The sequence below is a fragment of the Notothenia rossii genome, assembly GCF_949606895.1.
Source record: "Notothenia rossii genome assembly, chromosome: 6".
Taxonomy (NCBI): domain Eukaryota; kingdom Metazoa; phylum Chordata; class Actinopteri; order Perciformes; family Nototheniidae; genus Notothenia; species Notothenia rossii.
In genome coordinates, this window is record NC_136909.1 from 34286899 (window position 1) to 34307683 (window position 20785).

Consider the following 20785-nt stretch of genomic DNA (forward strand, 5'->3'; position numbering starts at 1 on the left):
TTTATGTACTTATTATAACCAACTCAACTCAGGGGGCGGTCTAAAGAAGATATTGATGTTTTTTTTTTTAAAAAAACATTTTTGCACAGTCCCTTAAGCGTGGAAATTATGCACTGAAGTACAATGAGACATGGATTTTGTAAAACGAAAGTTATCTTATGTTGTGTGTGAAGGCTGTTGTTTGACCATACTTATATTAGTACATTTTTATACTATATATAGTACAATTAATACAGCTGATATGTTATACTGAAAACAAAATGAGAACTTCTAAACAAGTTCAGAGAAATAAGAGCACATAGATAAGATGTCGATTTTCGCTTTAAACACAGAAAAAGTATGAAAGTGAGACAGTGCTTCAAACATTTCTCCTGCCTAAATGCCCCCCCCCCCCCCAGATTTGAGATAATCAACATGAAAATGAGGACTGGTTCTCTGGAGACTCCTAGACAGCTGGGGGATAAAGGAGAGCATTCTGTCCATCAAAACATCATTTTAGCAACCGGCTGTCCCCCTGAAAAATCCAGAGTCATGACCTCGCGGCATTCCCCCCAGGAGCAGCGTGCACCGCCGTCACCACAGGGATAAAGATGCCAAGAAAGAGCGGTCACTTGTTTTGGGGAAGGTTGGAGCAGTAGGTGTATCAGATGGCAAGCAGCCGTGGAAGGGCACTGTAGGAACATCTCTGGGGAGGAGAGCAAGACCTTAAACTATAAATTACAATGCTGTCTTTTTATTTAATTGTTTGGATTACGAGCTTGTGGTATCTTTTTTAAGAAGCATTCTAAAAAACTCAAATGGACAATCTGTCACAATACTTTGATTATATTCCACTGTCAGAACCTGTGTAATAACCTATGTGAAAAAGTACATTATGACATAATATATCTCAAAACCTAAAATATCTGTATTTTTGATATTAGGCCTGTAACAAGAAGAGTAAAAGTATAAAACATGTGTTTATAAACTTTCTATTTAAATTGCAATTATTAGAGCTTGGTTTAAAAGGAACGTTAGGGTAATGAACGTGGCTGATTTTATATCTTTGAACAGTATTCTGTTAAAATGTTATATCCAAAAGGTATTCAACAATGTCAAGACAAACCAAGCAAGCAGAAAGCACTCAGAGCTAGAATACTACTACCTGTCCAGCTTTGGAAAAAGTATTGGGTTTCATGTCTGGATCACACCATAATGTATATTTTCAAACTGGATACAGTTAAAAATATTATTTATTATAATATTTCTGACTTTACTCTGTCGAACGTGCTAATAATCTGCTCCCATGTTAAAAAAGGATTTGCAGTGCCCATGATGTATCCGATGCACTGCTTTAGCTTGGCAAGCTAACAGTTAGAAATTAATTAAATAAAGCAAAATTGTAACTTTGGGTCTCAGGTTGGGTTCAGTGCAGTGATTCACATTTGGGCAGGGTCTTAAAGGTGCCCTTTGAGACTTTTGGGGATTTCCCTTTCCTGTAGTGTGTTATATAGTTTTTGTGGATGTAAATGGTCTGCAAAGGCTAACATCCCCAAAGTTCACGCCACAGGAAGTTTCTCTCCCACACACTGCCTGAAACGCTTCCATTGTAGTCCTTTGTTTACTTCCGTATCATGGTGCCACCCCGCGCGCTTCTATTGGCTGGTGCTCCATCACACTGTACGTCAGGTGGGATATCTCTAAGCAGTTGACCAATAACAGCAAAGCCGGTCAGCTAATCATGTCAGACTGGGCTCTGGTTTCAGACAGAGGGGGAAAAGAGGTGCTGCAGCACAGGCAGTATGAGACAAATAAAGACCTTTTTGAACATTAAAGCATGTCAACATGTCACAGTAGAGGTACAAAATGATGATATAAAATGTTAATAATCCTTAACCACATTTGCCAAATAATATGCACAATGACGGACAATCATGGGACATGGAAACCAGTTAAGGGAAAAAACTAAACAATTCTACTTAAGAAACTGCTTCTATTTTATGGTTAATACACAGGTTAATACAGAGGACAAGTATATACAATATACAGTGGCCAAGTATTACGTGGTGTTTTTGTCTTTGTTGTGGCATAGTAAAACACTCCTTGTTCTTCCTATAAACTGTTTGTATTTTGTTATGATCTTATGTGATGTTATCATGTTGTTTGGTTGTCATACACATCCTAAGGAAATATTTTTTCTACCACGTTTTTAAAATATAAAAAAGTATGTATGAAATATATTTGTACTTAATATGACTATTAAAGACAGTGCACATATCAGCTGATCTTTATATGTGTATAATGTTGTATTTGACTTGAATGTAGCACACTTTTAGAATGCCAAATATGCTTACTTGTTATACAGATCATGCTTTGTGGTATTTCTACGTTGGATGAGACACTACAGGTTGATATTATTTCACACACTGGTACATTTTTAGACTTTTGGGCTATTTCCATTCCATAAGATGTCTTCTTTTAGAATAGTGGAAAGAAAACATCCAAAATACTAATTTAGGTGTTTTTTCCTCCCAAGTTTGTATTTTTGCATCTGTAGATTTCTCCTTAATTCACGAAAAATGTGCATTACATGAATTATAATAACTAATAAGATCACTCATCTGCACATTTCGGAAAACTCATATTGTAAAAAATGATTGCCTAAATGCCTAAATGCCTAAATCCATTGCTAGAGGTTTTATGGTGATATTTATTGCTTACCCTTAGGGGCCGTATTATGCTTTTTAGGGTTTTCCTCTTCCGGTAGCGTGTTATATAGGTTTCTGTGCATGTAAATGGTCTGTAAACACAAAATTCCTAAAGTTCCCTCCAGAGGGAGTTTCTCTCCCACACTCCCCCCCTGCCTGAAACACCTCCATTAGACTCCTTTGTTTACCTTTGTTGTTCCCAAAGAACAGTAAAAGAAGAAGAGTCCAGGATGGCACTGGCCGTCTAATAAAAGACAGGTGTGTGTGTGTGTGTGTGTGTGTGTGTGTGTGTGTGTGTGTGTGTGTGTGTGTGTGTGTGTGTGTGTGTGTGTGTGTGTGTGTGTGTGTGTGTGTGTGTGTGTGTGTGTGTGTGTGTGTGTGTGTGTGTGTGTGTGTGTGTGTGTGTGTGTGTGTGTGTGTGGGTGTGTGTGTGTGTGTGTGAAGCAATTGTGCTTACAAAACAGTCGGCTGATGTTATCCTCTGAGGTCATGACAGTTTTTACTTTAGTCTAAAAGAGGCCTGAGGGCTGATACTCGCGCACATTAACATCTCGTGTCACTCTGTCAAGAAAAGAGATTTCCTACTGCTCTCTTCAGAGGTCAGAGGTCAGGACCCTGACACAAGTCACAATATCTCAGCCTCTGCTCCATGTACTGTATTTTAATGTTTTTTCCTCAATCTTAATGGAAGTCAATACAAAATCACTTTGTGAATTGTATTTCATTACACAGCATTACTGAATCTGCTCATTCTTTTTTAAATCAAAGTTTAAAACATGATCGTAAGTTTGGCCAAAACAGAAATCCTTTTTAAGGTTTAGAAAATAAATGTGTTATCTATATAACAGTACTGTATACATATTTTTTTTAATAAATAATATGCTGTATAAAAATCATCCAGGTCCTTCCATTTATCAAATACTATCACAAATATAATATCAGTTCACTTACTATCAGTGGTAGGCCAAAAACTATTTATACTGTAAAAGCATTACGAGCATATTTGGTGCATTACAACAACCCAGAATTTGATCAAAATTGTGTATTTGGCTAAATAATATGTGGTTGGCAATAATAGAAGAGGGATGTTTCTGATTCATCTTCACTCAGAATGTCTCAGGATTCGATGTCAGGGTAAACACAGTTCAGAATAATTGATTACTTAAAAGGAGGCCCAATCAGCAGAAGATTGACTTTGAATGCAGAGAGGAGGAATCACTTGGTTAATCACTTCTGAACTTCAAAAGTGCCTTGAGTGGAGTAAAAATGTCGGCCAGGTATGTCCAAATCAAAAACTGCCTTGGTTAGCTTACTTATGACAATATTCAGATAATTGGCTTAACAGGTTAAATGGAGCGATATTAGTAAAATACCAATAATCTCTAACTGCGATTCACTGAAAAGAAACATATTTTTAAATGTTGCCATTTTTAGTTGGCAGTTTTTTCACAGGTTTAAGCTCTTTCCTTAACATCGAACTTTTGCCACTGTTGTTTAAGTGCCAATAATAGAAAAATGACACTGAATGTACCGACCTTCAATTTCTCTAAGGACATCATATCTTGGTGTCTAAGGGAGAGTAAATGGAATGGGACCACAAGCAGGAAAATGAATGTCTCCTGGTTAAGTGTTTCATTTTTTATTCTAAAGACAAAAGGTCATGAGTTGCAAATTCAACAACAAGATCTTTACATCACATTAACATAATTTAATTGGTCACAAAACAAACTACAAACCATCTTCCAAATGGAATCACACCAGCCATTATGCCATATTGGGCCAAGTTTGTAAAGTATTTTAAAATGTCTTATTAATATAAAATACTCGTAAAATTCGTAAACCAAAACATTATAAAACACTGACATTTACATCACAAAATGTGAGTATCAAATTGAATCATGATTCGATTTCATCACATTTTTGACAAACTGCAAAGTCTTACTTTTACACATCGGCTATAGGCTATGCCTATAGATAATAAACAACAACAAAATCAAGTATGCATTGTTATTTTCAATTCTCCCTACAGTATGTGCAGGATATTCATTTGTCATTCCCTCTAAGATTGAGAAAAATGTATATAACGGAAAAAAGAAATAAGCTGAAGTACGCCATAAACCAAAACTAAAATGATCAAGATCCTTTCACTAACGTTGAAAGAAAAGAAAGAGTATCACCATGGAAAAAAGGTTGTTGAACACAGAATCAGGACAACAGGATTTTCTTATTTATTATTCATACAGTCCTGGTGTTAAATAATGAAGTGGGTCTTTATTTCTAGGTAGAACACCCTTGGTGACCTCAGAAGTACGATGAAGCTTGCGTGACAGTCTTTATTTTAAGTTGATCTTGAAGGAGCATGTTCCCTTGTTAAGCAACTTACATCTCCACCGCTCTGCTCACCCCTCTGCCTCCACTTATCTAATTTCTCTGTCTACGTATTCCCACATTGGACATGAATTACATTGCTGTGGCATGAAAGCACGTCTCATAACAACATTTGAAATCATTACCTCACTTTCCGTGGACGTCATTGCAGAGCCATTAAAAGTCATGCTGAATGAGAAAATTAAACAAAATGATGATAAAAGTTGATAATGACAGCCAAGAGTCAAAGTATTTCTGTAAATGGAGCCGAGGACATTCCCACTCTACTTTTTATTCTATATTATACTGTCATTAAAGGGACCAAATCGTGTTGATTGAGAATGTAGGGATTGACGTCATGGGACTGAGTAACTTTCTCATATTGTACATTCATTCCAGGTTTAGGCTCCATACATATGTGTATATTGATTTCAGTGAAGTTAAGCAGGTATTTAGACATACAGAAAGACATTGAAACAGAAGACATGTATTACTTTTACAACTTGCAATATAATGATACATTACTTTGAATTTAAATTAGTTTACTATGATAACTTATACCAAAACTTGGATTTAATCTTGACAAGTAAGGACTGGTGAAGACCTTCAGCGAGGAATTCTCCCGTAGTCTACATTTTTGCTGCACTCAACCTTAACACAGTAAGTGAGTCCTAAAACATGGAAATGAGTTCTTCTGGTTCCCACATCTCCTAGTCAATGGGTTGTTGCATAATAATAATAATAAATTATATTTCTATAGCGCTTTTCTTGAGCCCAAAGACGCTTTGCAGCACCTCTTTTCCCCCTCTGAATGGATTGAGTGATGTAAGGTCTATGGTTAACATAACCTTTGGAGGACTTCACTTTTACTGACTTAATAAGCAATTGTTAACAAGTAGATAAACAAGACTAATAATAGTTGTCATTACCGTGAACATAAGTTGTTCTTAAGTAGTGGTATCATTGAAGTCATCAACTGAGGAGGTTTTTACTTGGTGGCATTAACTCTTCAAAAATCCCTTAAAAAATAACGTACTTTTTGGTTTTGTTTTCCGAGTTTATTTCTGCAATAATCTCAAATATGTGGGCTTTTGTAGAGGGAACTATAGCAAACTTCCAGGTGAGCCTACAAGAGCACTTTATCCCGACTGCATTCAATGTAAATTAAAAGTCCAGTGTTAAATTAACTCCTACAGAGTTGATTTCAACACTTTTTCGGAGTTAATATACTCCACACTGAGTTAAATGAACACTTTCAAAATACTTAAACATTTAACACTATGCCAGTGTTACTTCTTTAACTCTCAAAACAGAGTTAAAGTAACACTAGGGGATTAAACAAATAAAAATGGTCTGAGTGTCAGTTTTAACTCTGAGAAAGTGTTACAATTATTTTAATTGTATTGTATATATATATATATATATAAACACAAGGATGAGTTACAATAAATAGTTGATTTCAACCATATTTATTTGTGCCTTTCAACATCAACAGTCCTTTGGAAGTGTGGGCCCCCCAAGTCAATAGGGCTATTTGGTGGCATAGCAGATCTTCTGCGAATCTTCCTTTGGACCATTTTCAGACGCCAAGAAAGGTATCCCGTGCTGCTTGCTGCATCATAGAAGTGTTCCTAAAATTAAAAAAAGGCATTGTCATTCTCTGCTCATGAGGAAATCTCAATGTTATTCACATACTCAAGAATAACATGAAAGTGTCATACAAACATTATTATTAAACATTAGTATTAACTTACGTAGCCTTTTTTGGTGTGGATCCTTGAGGGAACAGCATCACTATCCCAAGAGCATACTCTTCTCTGATTGCTTTAGTGGGGCAGTGCCTAAAAAGAGACATTATTTATGTTAATATGGTTACCAGCCGTTGTTGGCACAATAATAGATACATATAAAACACATACCCATGATTGTCAATCATGTGAGCCATGTTAACCATTTTTCTTCTTGTAGCATCTGTTATGGTTCCTGTTGTTTGGTACTCCTGTAGCATCTCTTCACCACCGGATTTTCCTCTTAGCACAGTTTCAATCAACTCACAAAAATCAAAACCAGAGAGAATGCAACAAATTATTAATTACACCATTTCTAGGAATTGTTTGAAACCAAAAAATAAATTATTAAAATTAAACTTTGTTTCAACCTCTTTAGCAGACACTGCCTCTCATGTATCGTCAACCCTCTGTCTCTTGTTAAGTTAAGTTATTTAATTTTGTACCTAAGCAAAGCTAAAGTAAAATGAAATACCTTTTTCGTGGAATAGCAAAAAGTCAAACCGTCCATCAACCTGATCCAATTTTACATATTTCTGCTGTGCACAGTACGTCACCTGGACCAGCATTTTACTAAAAGATGAAAGAAAATTTGACACAACAATTTAAATTTCAACATTTAGACAAAATGACAGTATACAATAAAGCTTTGTCCCGGTCACAGACAACTTGACCCATGCATGTTGAAACATGCACGTGTTGGGACACGTTTTCTGCGGCTATGCTGCTTTCATGTTCAAGCATTGCAAAGGCAAAGTAAAAAACTTAGCTCCAGCCTCAGACTAAATCTTATATAGTAAAAAAAAAAATCTAAAGCTTTGTTTTGCTTTCTTTGAGCTACAATTTTAATTGTTGTTAAGTCGTTATTTATACAATTGGAGACATTAACAGCTAGCATAGACAGTTATCGAAGTTAGCTAGCTAACATAGACAGTTAGCTAAATTAGCTTATCACCTCGACACATTTGCTGTTCACTTCTAGAAACAAAGTTGTAAACGCATATATTCAACGGTAGTCATTGTACATACTACACGACACAGCATAAATTGTTTCTGTAGTTTGACTTGATTTAACTCACCACGTAGAACTTATCAAGGAGAAAATGGCACCCGGTGGGTGTTTCTCAATGTCGAGGACGCTTGCTTGGTAGCACATGTCTTCCGAGTCACTGGCCGTTTCTCAATCGCGAGGAAACTGGCTTCCAAGCCAATATTTCAAGGATACTACGTCATCGAGTGCCGCCGAAGGACTGTTCCAATCTCCAGCATACTTGGAATTCCACCGAGGCCACGTCCTTGGTTTGGGGGTAATTTCGAGGCTGCACATGGGTAGACTTCGCGTCCTTCAAATCCCCACAATGCTTTGCGCACGGACCAATTTCAAAAACCCTTGCGGAAAATGGCTGAACCGACGCAGCACAGCACACATTTAAATGTAAGTATGTAGTGGGGTAGAACATGTGTTGGTAAATATGTTACTTTGTTGCATTTGTTATCACCAGAAATGTGTTCCGTGAAAGTAAAGCAAGTTCATAATTAGATAGACATCGTGAGGTATTTATTTTCGGTACATTTTATGTTGAAACCATTAGAGAGAGTGGCACACTTGTTAGCCTGTTCCATTCTTCTTTGTTTTCCGAAGCCGTGGCTTGGAAGTATACTTGCTTCGTTTCTTAAGGAAGTGACTTGGAAGTATGCCACTACCAAGCCAGTATCCTCGCGATTGAGAAACGGCCACTTGCTTCAGAAGTGAGGCAAGAATCCTTCCTAGCCTCGGAAAACGAAGAATTGTGGAACAGGCTAACAGGTGTGCAGGTGTGCGTCATATGCGAGACCCTGCCTTAAATGGAGCGCGATTTCCGCCAAAGATTTGGAAATTGGTCCGTGCGCAAAGCATTGTGGGGATTTTAAAACCGCTGAGTCTACACATGTGCAGCCTCGAAATTTCTCGCTACGAAGTACGCCGGCCTCGGTAGAATTCCAAGTATGCTGGACATTGGAACATTCTTTCGGCGGCACTCGATGACGTAGCATACTTGAAATAGTGGCTCTGGAGCAGCCTTCCTCGACATTGAGAAACACCCAGGCCAATTCTCAATCGCTTTTCACGGAACACATTTTTGGTGATAACAAATGCAACAAAGTAACATATTTACCAACACATGTTCTACGCCACTACATACTTACATTTAAATGTGTGCTGTGCTGCGTCGGTTCAGCCATTCTCCGCAAGAGTTTTTGAAATTGGTCCGTGCGCAAAGCATTGTGGGGATTTGAAGGACGCGAAGTCTACCCATGTGCAGCCTCGAAATTACCGAGATTGGAACAGTCCTTCGGCGGCACTCGATGACGTAGTATCCTTGAAATATTGGCTTGGAAGCCAGTTTCCTCGCGATTGAGAAACGGCCCCAGTATCTCTTGTTTCTAACCGAATAACTGAAATACGGGAGTGCCTGCGCGTGCCTTGCGTGGGTGGAGCTTAATTACACCTCTGCAGGTGTTCAGTTCAACACTGATGTGATCAACTCTTTTAAATAACTCCAACACTGAACACCATTTGAATCATAAAGTGTTAAAATTACACTTTTGGAGTTAAAATCAACTCTCAAATGTTTAACCCTGAAATATCAACACTCCAATTTTTGCTGTGATTTTTGCTGTTTTTGTCCATTACAGCTTTGAGGGTTTTACTTGGTACAGAAAGTTATTTGGTATCCAGAGTTATATGGTGTAAACTTGCAATCATAGCACCAGGATTTTAACTGCCCAGCCAAACTGCTGTTTTTAGATTTTAACCTTCATACGTTTGTAAAAAGGACGTCTGTAATAACTATTTATGAATCTATTTGTGAAACTGAGGGCTCTAATATAACATTTTAGTCAAATTGTTATGATTTTAAACGGAAGCATTTAGTGGGTGTGTGCAGCTTGTGGACTTCCGCTTCCTGTGATACCTTGTTGCTATAGCAGCCTCACAACACGGAGCAAGTGAAGATGGAGTACAGCACAGCCGCTCGTGTCAACGATTCAGTGACACAGTTTAAAGTCTACGAAGATTATCTCGACTCAAATGTCAAGCCAATGGATTTATTTTACCTAAAAGTGAGTCACTCTGCTATAAACTTGTGGCATAATTCCTCTCTGAAACGTTAAATGTCTTTCTCAAGGTAACCCCGTTCTGTTTTTAACATTATGTCAGAACCACATTCGCTAAACTGATAGTTTTAGATAATCTTTGTAATAATGCAACAGTGCACGTTACAAAAACGTAATTTTTCACTTTAAAAAACATCATCCAGCTCCTGTTCAATTCGGCCTCATTTTAATCCTTAGGCGTGGTTTTATTTAATAATTAAATTAAAGTAATACAACACCACTTGTTTCAAATATATTTGTCAACACAGCAGCAGCAGCTAGCTGTCGTGAAAGAAGAGCATGACACCTATTTTGACACGCTGCCCTGCTATGCGTTTATCTTTTGTTTACTTATTTACTTAAGCCATAAGATTATTACATCGATTAAATTCACGTTTTAATAAGTATGGCTCTCTCCTGCTGGTGATGAAGACACAAACATGCGGGAACAAAATTAATGGTATCTGGTTTGTAGTTCATACTCAAAACATAGACTAAAGACGACATTTCTTGTGACTGCTTTTCCCTCTTTAATATAATTAGGTTAAACACGCTTTAAAAAGTAAGCATTTTAAAAACTATAGCCATTTCTCACTTTTTTGACAGTTTTTAATAGCGTGCTGTTAAAACCAGTGGTGGAAATTAATTAAATACATATATTCAAGTACTAATGTACTTAAGTATACATTTGAGGTTCTTGCACTTTACCCTAGCATTTTCATTCTATACTACTTTATACTTCTACTCTATTACATTTTGGAAGCAAATGTTGTACTTTTGCCCCATATTTAGTTACGTTACAACATTATGATGTTGACAAACTATATTTAGGAAACATTTTTAAAGTAGGATTATTTGGTTGAGATTAAACCATGAGTGGATTAACAGAAAAATAAGTGGGAGCAAGAGGTTTTCTGTTCAAACATATTTCACAGTTTCTATAATGTTAGGAATAGCTGCTTTTTCTCTAAAATATTTTTTGAAATTAAATATGTTATGCTGTAAAATATATTTTTAAATTTAAATATTTTTTGAGTTTTTTTCTGCAATTAATACTTTTACTCCTAAGACTCTAAGTACATGTTTCTAATCTAAAAAGTATTTGTACAGTGTTTTATTTGTACTTTTACTCAAGTAAATAATTGGATAACTTTTTCGACCATTAATCAAAAGCACTGTTTTCTCAAATTGCACAATTGCTGGCTTTTCCATGGTGATACATTTAGCTGTTGTAGTGCAAGTGGTCGCACGCTAGGTGGCAGTCATACACAGTTTTGATTAAAGCGATTTAGACAGTAGATTTAACAGGCAGCTACCACCAATGCCCATTTCAGATGTGCTTCACTCATTCATAATTTCAAAACACACAAGACAACCACAGCATGATTATCATTGATACAACCAAAATATAAAGACAAAAAGTCACAAAGAAGTCTCTGCGTGTCCTCTGCCCTAGAAGTGGTAGTTGGGCCATTTTGACAATTTAATTTACTCCTGGCCAAAATTAAAACTTAAATGATTTTAATAGTCTAGTTTTGAGAATTTAAAAAGTCTTAATCGTCTACTTTGCAAATTCTGTTATCACCTAAAGTGTATCTATAACATGTAAAACGTGTGTTTTTATTGAAGCAGCGTTTTTTCTAGAAAAATATAGTATTAGGGTGCTGATCTTGTATATAAGATATATAAATTATCGTGAGAATATGACGGCCGTATAGAAGATGGCGCTGCAGACATAAACAACAGCCTGATGTTGGCATTCCTTAAAGAGCAACTTCAAGGTTAGAGACACCAGTGAATAAATGTGTAGGAAAATTATGAATACACTAGATTTTCAAAAAAATATACAGAAATATACACTACAGTGACATCTGGCGTCGTTTTTGTAAGACATTTTCACTTCCGCATAAAAAAGCCTTGGCACGTGACCTCCCGCGTGTGACGTAACATGGGGGAAACAAGGGGGAGAGCGGCCGGTGTAACGTATTAATAAACATGGATCCCAATGCTAGTTTCGACACAGAAGACACAGAGAGATGTAATACTGTTTCCTGATAAAGCTGTGGAGAGTATGTGCTGCAGGGAGGTGGATGCACAACGCACCCAGGAACGAACGCTAGCTCCGGTCCATTTCCCGTGAGGGAAACTGTGGACTCGATGTCCTGACAGGCTGGTATTTGTGCAACCTGCACAAACACAATACTGCACCATGATTACTAGGGGTGCACCGAATGGGAAATTCTTGGCCGAAACCGATACCAAAAATAGGAAACAGTTGGCCGAAAACCGAATGCCGAAAGGCCGAAAATGATTAATAGAAATATATATATATATATATATATATATATATATATATATAATGTATACATTTTTTACCAATGTTGTTCAGCTGCCTGATTATGGAAAAATAAATGATTATGGCAAAACTTAACTTAAAGAGCCAGTGACACGAACCCAACAACTGTTGTGCAATGAAATAGTGGGCTACTAGTAATCTCGAACCGTCAGTTTAAAAAGAAGGTGCGATACCGTTCCGATAAATATCAATAATTTCGAACATCGCGGGAAAATTCCTTCAACTCATTTTGAGGTTTTGGGGGAAGCCGGAAGTGACGTCAATGCGGGAACGCTTCACTGTGCGGCGAGAGAGCCAAACACGGACAAAGTGTGTTGTCATGCATAGAAATGGTGAATTACTGAGTTTAGGCACGTTAATAACGTTTTAATGAAGTTGAATACAGTATATTCATATTTGTCAGTGCTTTCGTGTCAATTCGGTGAACATAAACATAAATGATCGTGGTGAAGATGATGATTAAATTAGGATTAAAAATCGGTAGTGAGAGCTGCTGAATTTCCTCCCGTCGGATGTGATATAAAAACAAATCGATTATTTTTGTAGTTGTAAACTCAAGTGGATGAAACTACATTTATTAGTGCTTTCATGTCAATTCGGCGAACATATGATACATTAAATGATCGTGAGGATGATGATTTAAAAATATTTTGTTTGAGCCGGTCTGCATTTCCTGATGAGAAAACAAACCTTAGCTTTTTGAAGTTGCAGTCAGTGGTGTAGTGGGCGTTGGACGCGGGGGTACGCCGTACCCACACTTATTTGAAGCATGATTTCTTTTTTTAATAGTCTAATACATCTAAAATCATTGCCAGTGTTATCAGTTGCAAGGTGTTTGTTGTAATAATGACGAAAACATAATAGGCAGATTTCACAGTAATTATAATAAAAACGTAGCTCAAGCATTTATGCAACTTGATTTGAAGCGTGTGTGTGTGAGGGGCAGAACTGTGTGTGTAGGGTGACCAGGTGTCCCGCACATTGAGACTATGTCCCGCATTTGAGTGATAGTCGTGCAGAAAGGCCGGATCGGTTCGCTGACAGCCGGCACCGCCCTTTATTATTATATTGTCTAAACGGCATCATGTAAGTTGCGCTGACAGGCGACACAGAGGTCCCCAAGCCCCCCCCCGTTGACAGTTCACGAGCGCGTCCATAGTGTCTCCCGTCCACCCACCACCCCGTCCACCCTGTAAAAACATCCCCACTACACCACTGGTTGTAGTAGTACACCAACATGGATTAAACGTGTGTTTTTTTTTTACCACAATGTTGGGGAAATTAATGGATAAAATGCACGGATTATTATTATTATTCCCACTCCGATCGGGACACTAGGTCCACCGTTTCCCCGCAGCGAGGCTCCCCCCGTTGACAGTTTACGCGGGCTGGGCTGGGTGCAGTGGCGGACTGGCCATCGGGACGAATCCCGATGGGCCGGTACCGAAGTGGGCCGGTCGGATAAGTCACTAGCACATCCCCCACTCCCCCCGTTGACAATTTACTAGTGGTACCGAAGTGGGCCGGTCGAGAGTCCCGGGCTGATTTTTAGTCCCAGTCCACCACTGGCTACATGACCGTATGATCGCCCATATTGACGCACCTAATTCCTAAACTTCTACAGATACAACATAAACCGATCCTTCAGCCTCATATGAGCTCTCAGACACGTTCAAAATTAAACTCTCATCGCTGTCTGAGCTTGCTGCTGTGTGCCCCATCGTGCGTTTACATGCAGATGCTGGGATCCTGAACGGTGCAGCTGGAGTGCTGTGCCCACAATGACGTCACACATAATTTGGCGGGACTTGAAGAATCCCCGAGAAGATCTAGAAAATTGTCAACATTGAAGGGCAGATTAATGGTTATCAAAGTACAAATATCCAAAATCAGTTCAGTAACGGTTTTCAAGGGGACAATATTTACTCAAATTGATGGGTTTGGATGATGGGGGAAACTCGTGTCACAGGCTCTTTAAATAATAATCACTATTATGGGTCCATAAAACATTTATTCAGCACTTTTGAATACATACAGTACATTAATTCCAAGTCCAGTGCATTTTCTTTTCTCTGTAGGATAACTACAAGAAAGTGCATTCAGAACAAAGCCAAGGTGCTCTAAAACTGCATAAACATCTAGGCCAGTAGGCCTACAACAAAATAGTGTAAATAAAGACTAACAGCCAGGCCTTCAACAACAACAAATGCACCTATAAGTGCATGCATACAAATGTGCAAACTGGATAAATCCACATGAATGTAACTATTTACAAATGAAATTACAATTGAATTTCAAGAATCTGTAAATAAAGCTGTCTGTCCTCATAAGCAAAGTAGTAAACATTGTATAAAGATACATAAAGTGAAAACTGGATACAAAATCCACAATCAATTACAAATTAAATTACAATTTCAAGAATCTGCAAATAAGGTGGTCTGTCCTCATGAGCAATGTAAACAACATTGTATCATTTAGATACCGAAAGTACAATATATTGAACACTGTGCTGCTGTCATTTCCCCCTAATGATAACCTGAGATGGTGAATTATAACTCACAATGAAAATTGTTCAGGAAATTGGGTATAGAGTAGACATGTAGAACTAGATAAGCTTATGATAAGCCAGCCTTGTCTACTTATTAAGGAAAAGTGGGAGGTTCTTTTTAATGAACAGTAGCTTCTCTGATTTATCAGCCATAAGTCTGTTCCTCTTCTCATCAAGCACATGAGAGGCAGCGCTGAACAGTCTCTCGCTGTCAGTGCTTGTGATTTGATCTTACTCCGCATATTTGTCCGGGTGTTTTGATTTCAAGTGGTGGAGTAATCCCGAAGTGGAGAAAGTCTTTGCAGTTACACCCCCTTGAGAAATGTCAGCTGAACACGTTTTACAAATCGCAATCCGCGCCTCTCTCTCTGATATTTTTAAATATCTCCAAGCGGCAGACATGTTGGCTGTGAGCCAGCCGCGAGCATGGTCGCGCGCCGTGCTTGTCTTGTATTTTTTCGGTGCTAGAATCCTTTCGGCCGAAAGCTGAAAGGGCCTTTTTAACCATTTTCGGCCGAATATTCGGCGGCCGAATATTCGGTGCATCCCTAATGATTACAAATGGTGAAATACAATGTAAAACTAACGAAAAATACCAGCTCACTAAAACACAACCGCTCAACTCAACGCGACTACTAACTATACCCGCGGTCAGAGAGCGGAGATGTTTACCCTTTGTGATGTAATATGATGCGTTTGACGTATGACCTTAAAAAAAAGCCGTTTTTAAGAGCAGAGCTCAAAATTGCTCCTTTCCCTCTGAATTCCTGCCCTTATGTCTCGTAAAACATATCAAATCCTACATTCACTTTTTTAATTGTAATTTTCAATTAAGTTTAAGCATAAATGTAGAAAAAAAAACAACCTGCAAGATGCTCTTTAAAAGTAAAGCTGTCTATGCCGTCTGACGGTCTATTCGACACAATTTTCATATTTTTGAGTAATTATACAGTTTTTGACAAACAGAAGTATTGTTTTCTGGCATCACATTAACATTTTAGAGGGAACATCTGCGTTTTGGTATGAGGGCTCACGCCGAAAGTAAGAGGGCGTAGCACCCCTGTTACCTTGTTTAGACAAAACCCTGAGAGGAATTGTCTGTGTCGCTACAAGTTTGGAATTTCATGTCAAGGGGAAAACTCTGAATCATAATTCATAATTATTTGCTTTTATGTTGCTCTCTTCTGGTTTTTGCTCACTGGTACACACATACTTATAGATATGCTTGAAATGAACCTACTAATAGGCAGTCCTGCTTTTGCCCAGCAGATGGCCCACTTGCTAATGATTTGCTAGCTGCTGCCACTGACCACTTTGTTTGAACACCTGTGTCCACACAGAGAAGAGAAGAACTCATATCTGCCCTGATAATCAGCTGCAGTCAATCACTATCTAACTCCATCACCCCTGTGTTGTGACACACCAAAGTCGGCCCAGGTCATCTAACCTGTGCGGTCACACTGATCTGGACTAAGTTCTGATAAATTCGCTAATTATAAACTTAATTTTCCTATTTTTAAGAATTTGACAAATTATGACTCAGAAAAGTGAAGTAGTTAAAGAGGTTTTAATACAAGGTCAGTATAGCTTTTGCCAGAATAGATGTCGCTGAGTATTCATCCAGGTCCTGATGTGTCCAGTGCAAGAAGCAGCTCAAACACATAGACCTATTCAATTCCATTCCATTCCATTGCATTGCATTTAGCTGACGCTTTTATCCAAAGCCACTTACAATAAGTGCATTCGACCAAGAATATACAAACTTGAAGAAAACAGAATCATATCAGGTTTCATAGAGCCAAAACATTTCAAGTGCTACTCAACTAGCTTTAGATAAGCCAGTCCTTTATTAGTATATAAGTGCTTTGTTAGTCATTTTATTGCTCGAAGTGGAATCAAAAGAGATGAGTTTTTAGTCTGCACCGGAAGATGGGCTTTCTGCTGTCCTGATGTCAATGGGGAGCTCATTCCACCATTTTGGAGCCAGGATAGCAAACCGACGTGTTTTTGCTGATGGGAACTTGGGTCCCCCTCAATGAGCCTTGAAAATGGAGAAAATGATTTTCACGCCAATTTTAGGTCCGGCAAATGTCTGAGACTCATTTCTGGTAAGCCACATCAAAGTTTAGGGAAAATATAACTTTTCCTCTGGGGTGCGGACGCAGGCCCGGCTGCTGGGATTTGGGTAGGAGGACATGTGGCCGAAGCTTTGATTTTATAAGCCACGCGATTTGACAGCAAGATTTGGTTTTTAGATGATGACTTTATGGCTTGGCTCTAATGACGGCGGGTCTGCAAAACTGTGATTGGAATAATGTAGCTAACAATCCCTACAGGGGCAATGACACATGGACACTCACGCACACCAAGCACACACACTTGAAATCACACTAAACCCATAAACTACTATATCTGAAGCTTGTGGTGTTGCAGAGCTGGCTATCACTTCGGTATTTTAGGCAGGAAAGTAAAATAACAAGTTTAGACTTAAAGCCAGAGTGGTGAGTAAATCTTAAATCTTACTGGCTGACAAATGAAACATTTAATTTGTCAGTGCTCTCACTGCTCTGTAAGGATTGCTTAGCAACACCCAAAACCAGGATGTTGCCGACTACACTGTATGCTTCGTCCTTAAATAGACACTGATTCATACACCATGCGGGATTGGGATACTCAACTTGCTTTGCCCTTAAGACTTTTTCGTAAAATGACAGGAAGCCAGGGGCCTAAACCGGGCCTCTGTCAGGGTATCCTCCCCTACCCCTTTATTTTTTTCAACAAGTCTATGTTGATGCTTTTATTGAGCACTCTTACACCTTGTTTGATTTAAACGTACACAAATAAATTCCCATGTATATCAATATGTGAATAGGAAAATAGTTGAAATGCCATCTGGCAACCTACTGGGGCCACACTTGTTTGCATGTTGAGGCATTTGCTGTTCAACTTTTACAGTAAAACTTAGCTAGTTGTCCTAAACATTTCTCTGTGAAATGGACCCACCGTTTGGTCCACATCTACCTAGGCAAATGCTTTCCTTCACACATAACGCACTTGACACAGGAGATTGTTTTTTATCCGTACTGGTTTATTCATACAAACCACTGCTAGCAAACACATTTCAACCTGTCTTGGAGTTTTTCAACTTTATTGACAACTCAAGCCAGAGCGATCCACCCGATGAGAAGATTTATTTAATATTTCCTATACAGTCTGAGCACTAAGGTTGTTGCTTAACAATCAGACTGTACAGTGTAATCTAGTAAATCCCTTTGTAGAAAAATAATCAATGCAGTATGAGTTGCTAAATACTAAAATGCTGTTCTCGGTTTGTCTATCATTTGAAGTTTAACATCTGTTGTATGTGGGGCGTCTGACAAACAGAGCAAGCAAAGGGACATCACCTTGAGGTCAGCAACATTTAATAGTAATAAAGATAGCACTCCAATGCCAAAATCCAAGACTGACAAGATTCAACTCTCTTGAGCAGTGACTGCATGCTGTATCCCCTCTGCTTGACTGACTCCTACTCCTTTTCTCCTGCAGAGCAGGGAGTTGGCCCATAAGCTGGTGGAGCACGGCCACAAGGGCACAGTCCTGAGAAGGGAAGAATTTGAGGAGAAGAAAGCAGCTGCACAAGCTGCGAAAAGCAACACTTTCTACAGCAGGAGCCGACCAATGTGAGTTAAATAATCACCCTAATCCACCATGCTCACTGAGATATTGTGTGTTTGACTAAAAGGGGAGATACATTCACACTAACCACCAGTCCAATGCTAGAATATCAAAAGGCTCCCCTGAAAACAAAATCTGGCTCTTTTCAAATCTGAATGTGGTCAGTGAATTTTGGAATCCATCACCATAGCTAGGAGAAAAAAAGTGACCCTCTGTCTACTCCCCTCTATGTTAGTGTTATGTGGTTTATTGTATTGACTTCTCATTCAGTGTGAATAATATTTCAGATGAGTGATCCTCTGCTTAAAATGAGTTTCTTGTTTCTCTCTTGGTGGAAGCTGGGAGCTCCCTGTGAAGAAATTCTGTATCCATACCGTGATGCCTCAGCCACTTTGAGTTCCAAACCATACCTTACATGTTGGCGAAGTTTTTATTTTTAATATTTCAAAATGTTCCTTGACTATCAAGTTGTTATGCGTGACTTTACATTTTCAGGATTCCCAAAATATAGTTCTTTAAAAATAGACTGGCACTAGAAAAGGTACTTTGATACTTATTTTTCAGCAAAACACTGGCTTACAGCTATATGTTTTAAGGTATTCTTCCAAAAATAAGCATGCGCATGCGTTTGATTGCACCCTAACCTTGTCGATTACATGCAAATTCGAGGTAGTGAAAATGTATAATGTTTCAATTTGAAAATAATGTGCGAGAAATAAATACAATAAAATTATAAATGATACTGACAGTTGCACTTCTGTGTAAAAGTATTCATGGCCGAAACAATATTGTGAACAATTATATTGTTTGAATTAATCGAACAAAAAAGGAGCCCGTAAAAATGTCTTGATGATAAATTCATGTCATCATAAAACTGAAAAAAAATGAAAATCTTCACAAATAAGAAGCTAGCATTTTAAAATGTTAAGTCCTATAGGCTATACTTGACTTTCTATACTCTTGTAACCCCTTCAAAAACTGTTTGTGCATTCGCTTTGAGGGTCCGCCATTTTAAATGCCATCCAAACTAATTAGGGGGCAGTGGATGTCGGTTATAAAATCTGCATTGATGCTAACTTTACTCCCTTTACTGATGCGACTGCCTCTAAAAACATTCAAACGGAAATCGGTCAAACAACAAAAAAGGTAATTTTGCAAAAATCAAGCAAGACCATTAATGTTAGAATAAAATCTAAAGAAATTACATCAAAGAATCTTCTGAGTTTTTGTTCTCCATTGTAAGTTTAGTTTGCTTCTTTTGGGAGATTTGAAAACCGATACCATGGTTATGAAAAGTCAGTTCCTGGTTTTGCCAACGGAAAGGACTTGACGCCGGGTTTATACACTACAACTTAATAAGTGACTACAATCGCCCATCACCGAGTGGGTGGGTGTACTGTATGTGCCAGATTGGAACTGTGTTGCTAGATCAAAGTGTCAGCTAAAAGTTTAACATGTAAAATATAATTCACAACATCTTTTACTTTCACCCTTTGTTTTTTGAGGCAGGATTTCTGTCTCTCTGCAACAAGTGGCAGCAGTATTATCTAGAGGAAAATGTAAAAGGCAATCTCAACTGAAGTTCTGCTCTGCTAATCAAGGCATGACAGCTCATAAAATCTGAATCTTTTATAGCCGTATCCGGTGCGATAGCAGTTTGAGCAGTTTGTATAATTCTTTATGATTGCATTTTACAAAAGACAGGATAAATTGGAGTAATTCATCAAGTTCACATCCTACATGAACAAGGCTTTTATTTGAATGCCTGCCCATCTGTCTAAATTCAAACATAAATGGTTAATGTAAACAAGCTCAATGACAAAAACTACAAAGAGTCTTCTATAAACTGCCCCTCCTGAGGAAAATGATCACAGATATTGTTCTCATTCCTGATAAAGCCTCGTGGTTGTGGTATCTCCTTTGATGATACGCCAGAACAGACTCCAAATAAGACCATTCAACATGCACACACCCACACACATACCCATGATTTTGAAGTTTCCAAACATTAACCTGCTAGGTGTTGAATTTGATTGAACCCTCAGATGCTTATCCAAACGTGCAGATTTCTCGCTGTTTTGTCCCCCCTCCTTTCTCCAAACGTCTGTGAACATCAGTGACACTGGTGAAATGGGAGCCTCCACACCTGCAGTTACAGTGATATTAGGCCACAAAGCCTTTTATCTTGTCCCAACAGGATCCAGGGAAATGTCATACGGGAACATTGGGA

The 20785-nt window shown here is 38.3% G+C and overlaps 1 protein-coding gene across 2 annotated transcripts in view; it reads left to right on the forward strand.

Annotated features, from left to right (window-relative positions):
- Positions 1–9804: 9804 nt before the first annotated feature.
- cfap299 (cilia and flagella associated protein 299) overlaps positions 9805–20785 on the forward strand; it is a 107842-nt gene continuing 96861 nt past the window's right edge. For both annotated transcript variants that reach the window (XM_079687181.1, XM_079687182.1), the window contains exons 1-2: positions 9805–9943; positions 18427–18560. In XM_079687181.1, coding sequence (XP_079543307.1) covers positions 9836–9943; positions 18427–18560 — 242 coding nt within the window. In that variant the 5' untranslated portion in view covers positions 9805–9835. The remainder of the gene's footprint in view (positions 9944–18426; positions 18561–20785) is intronic.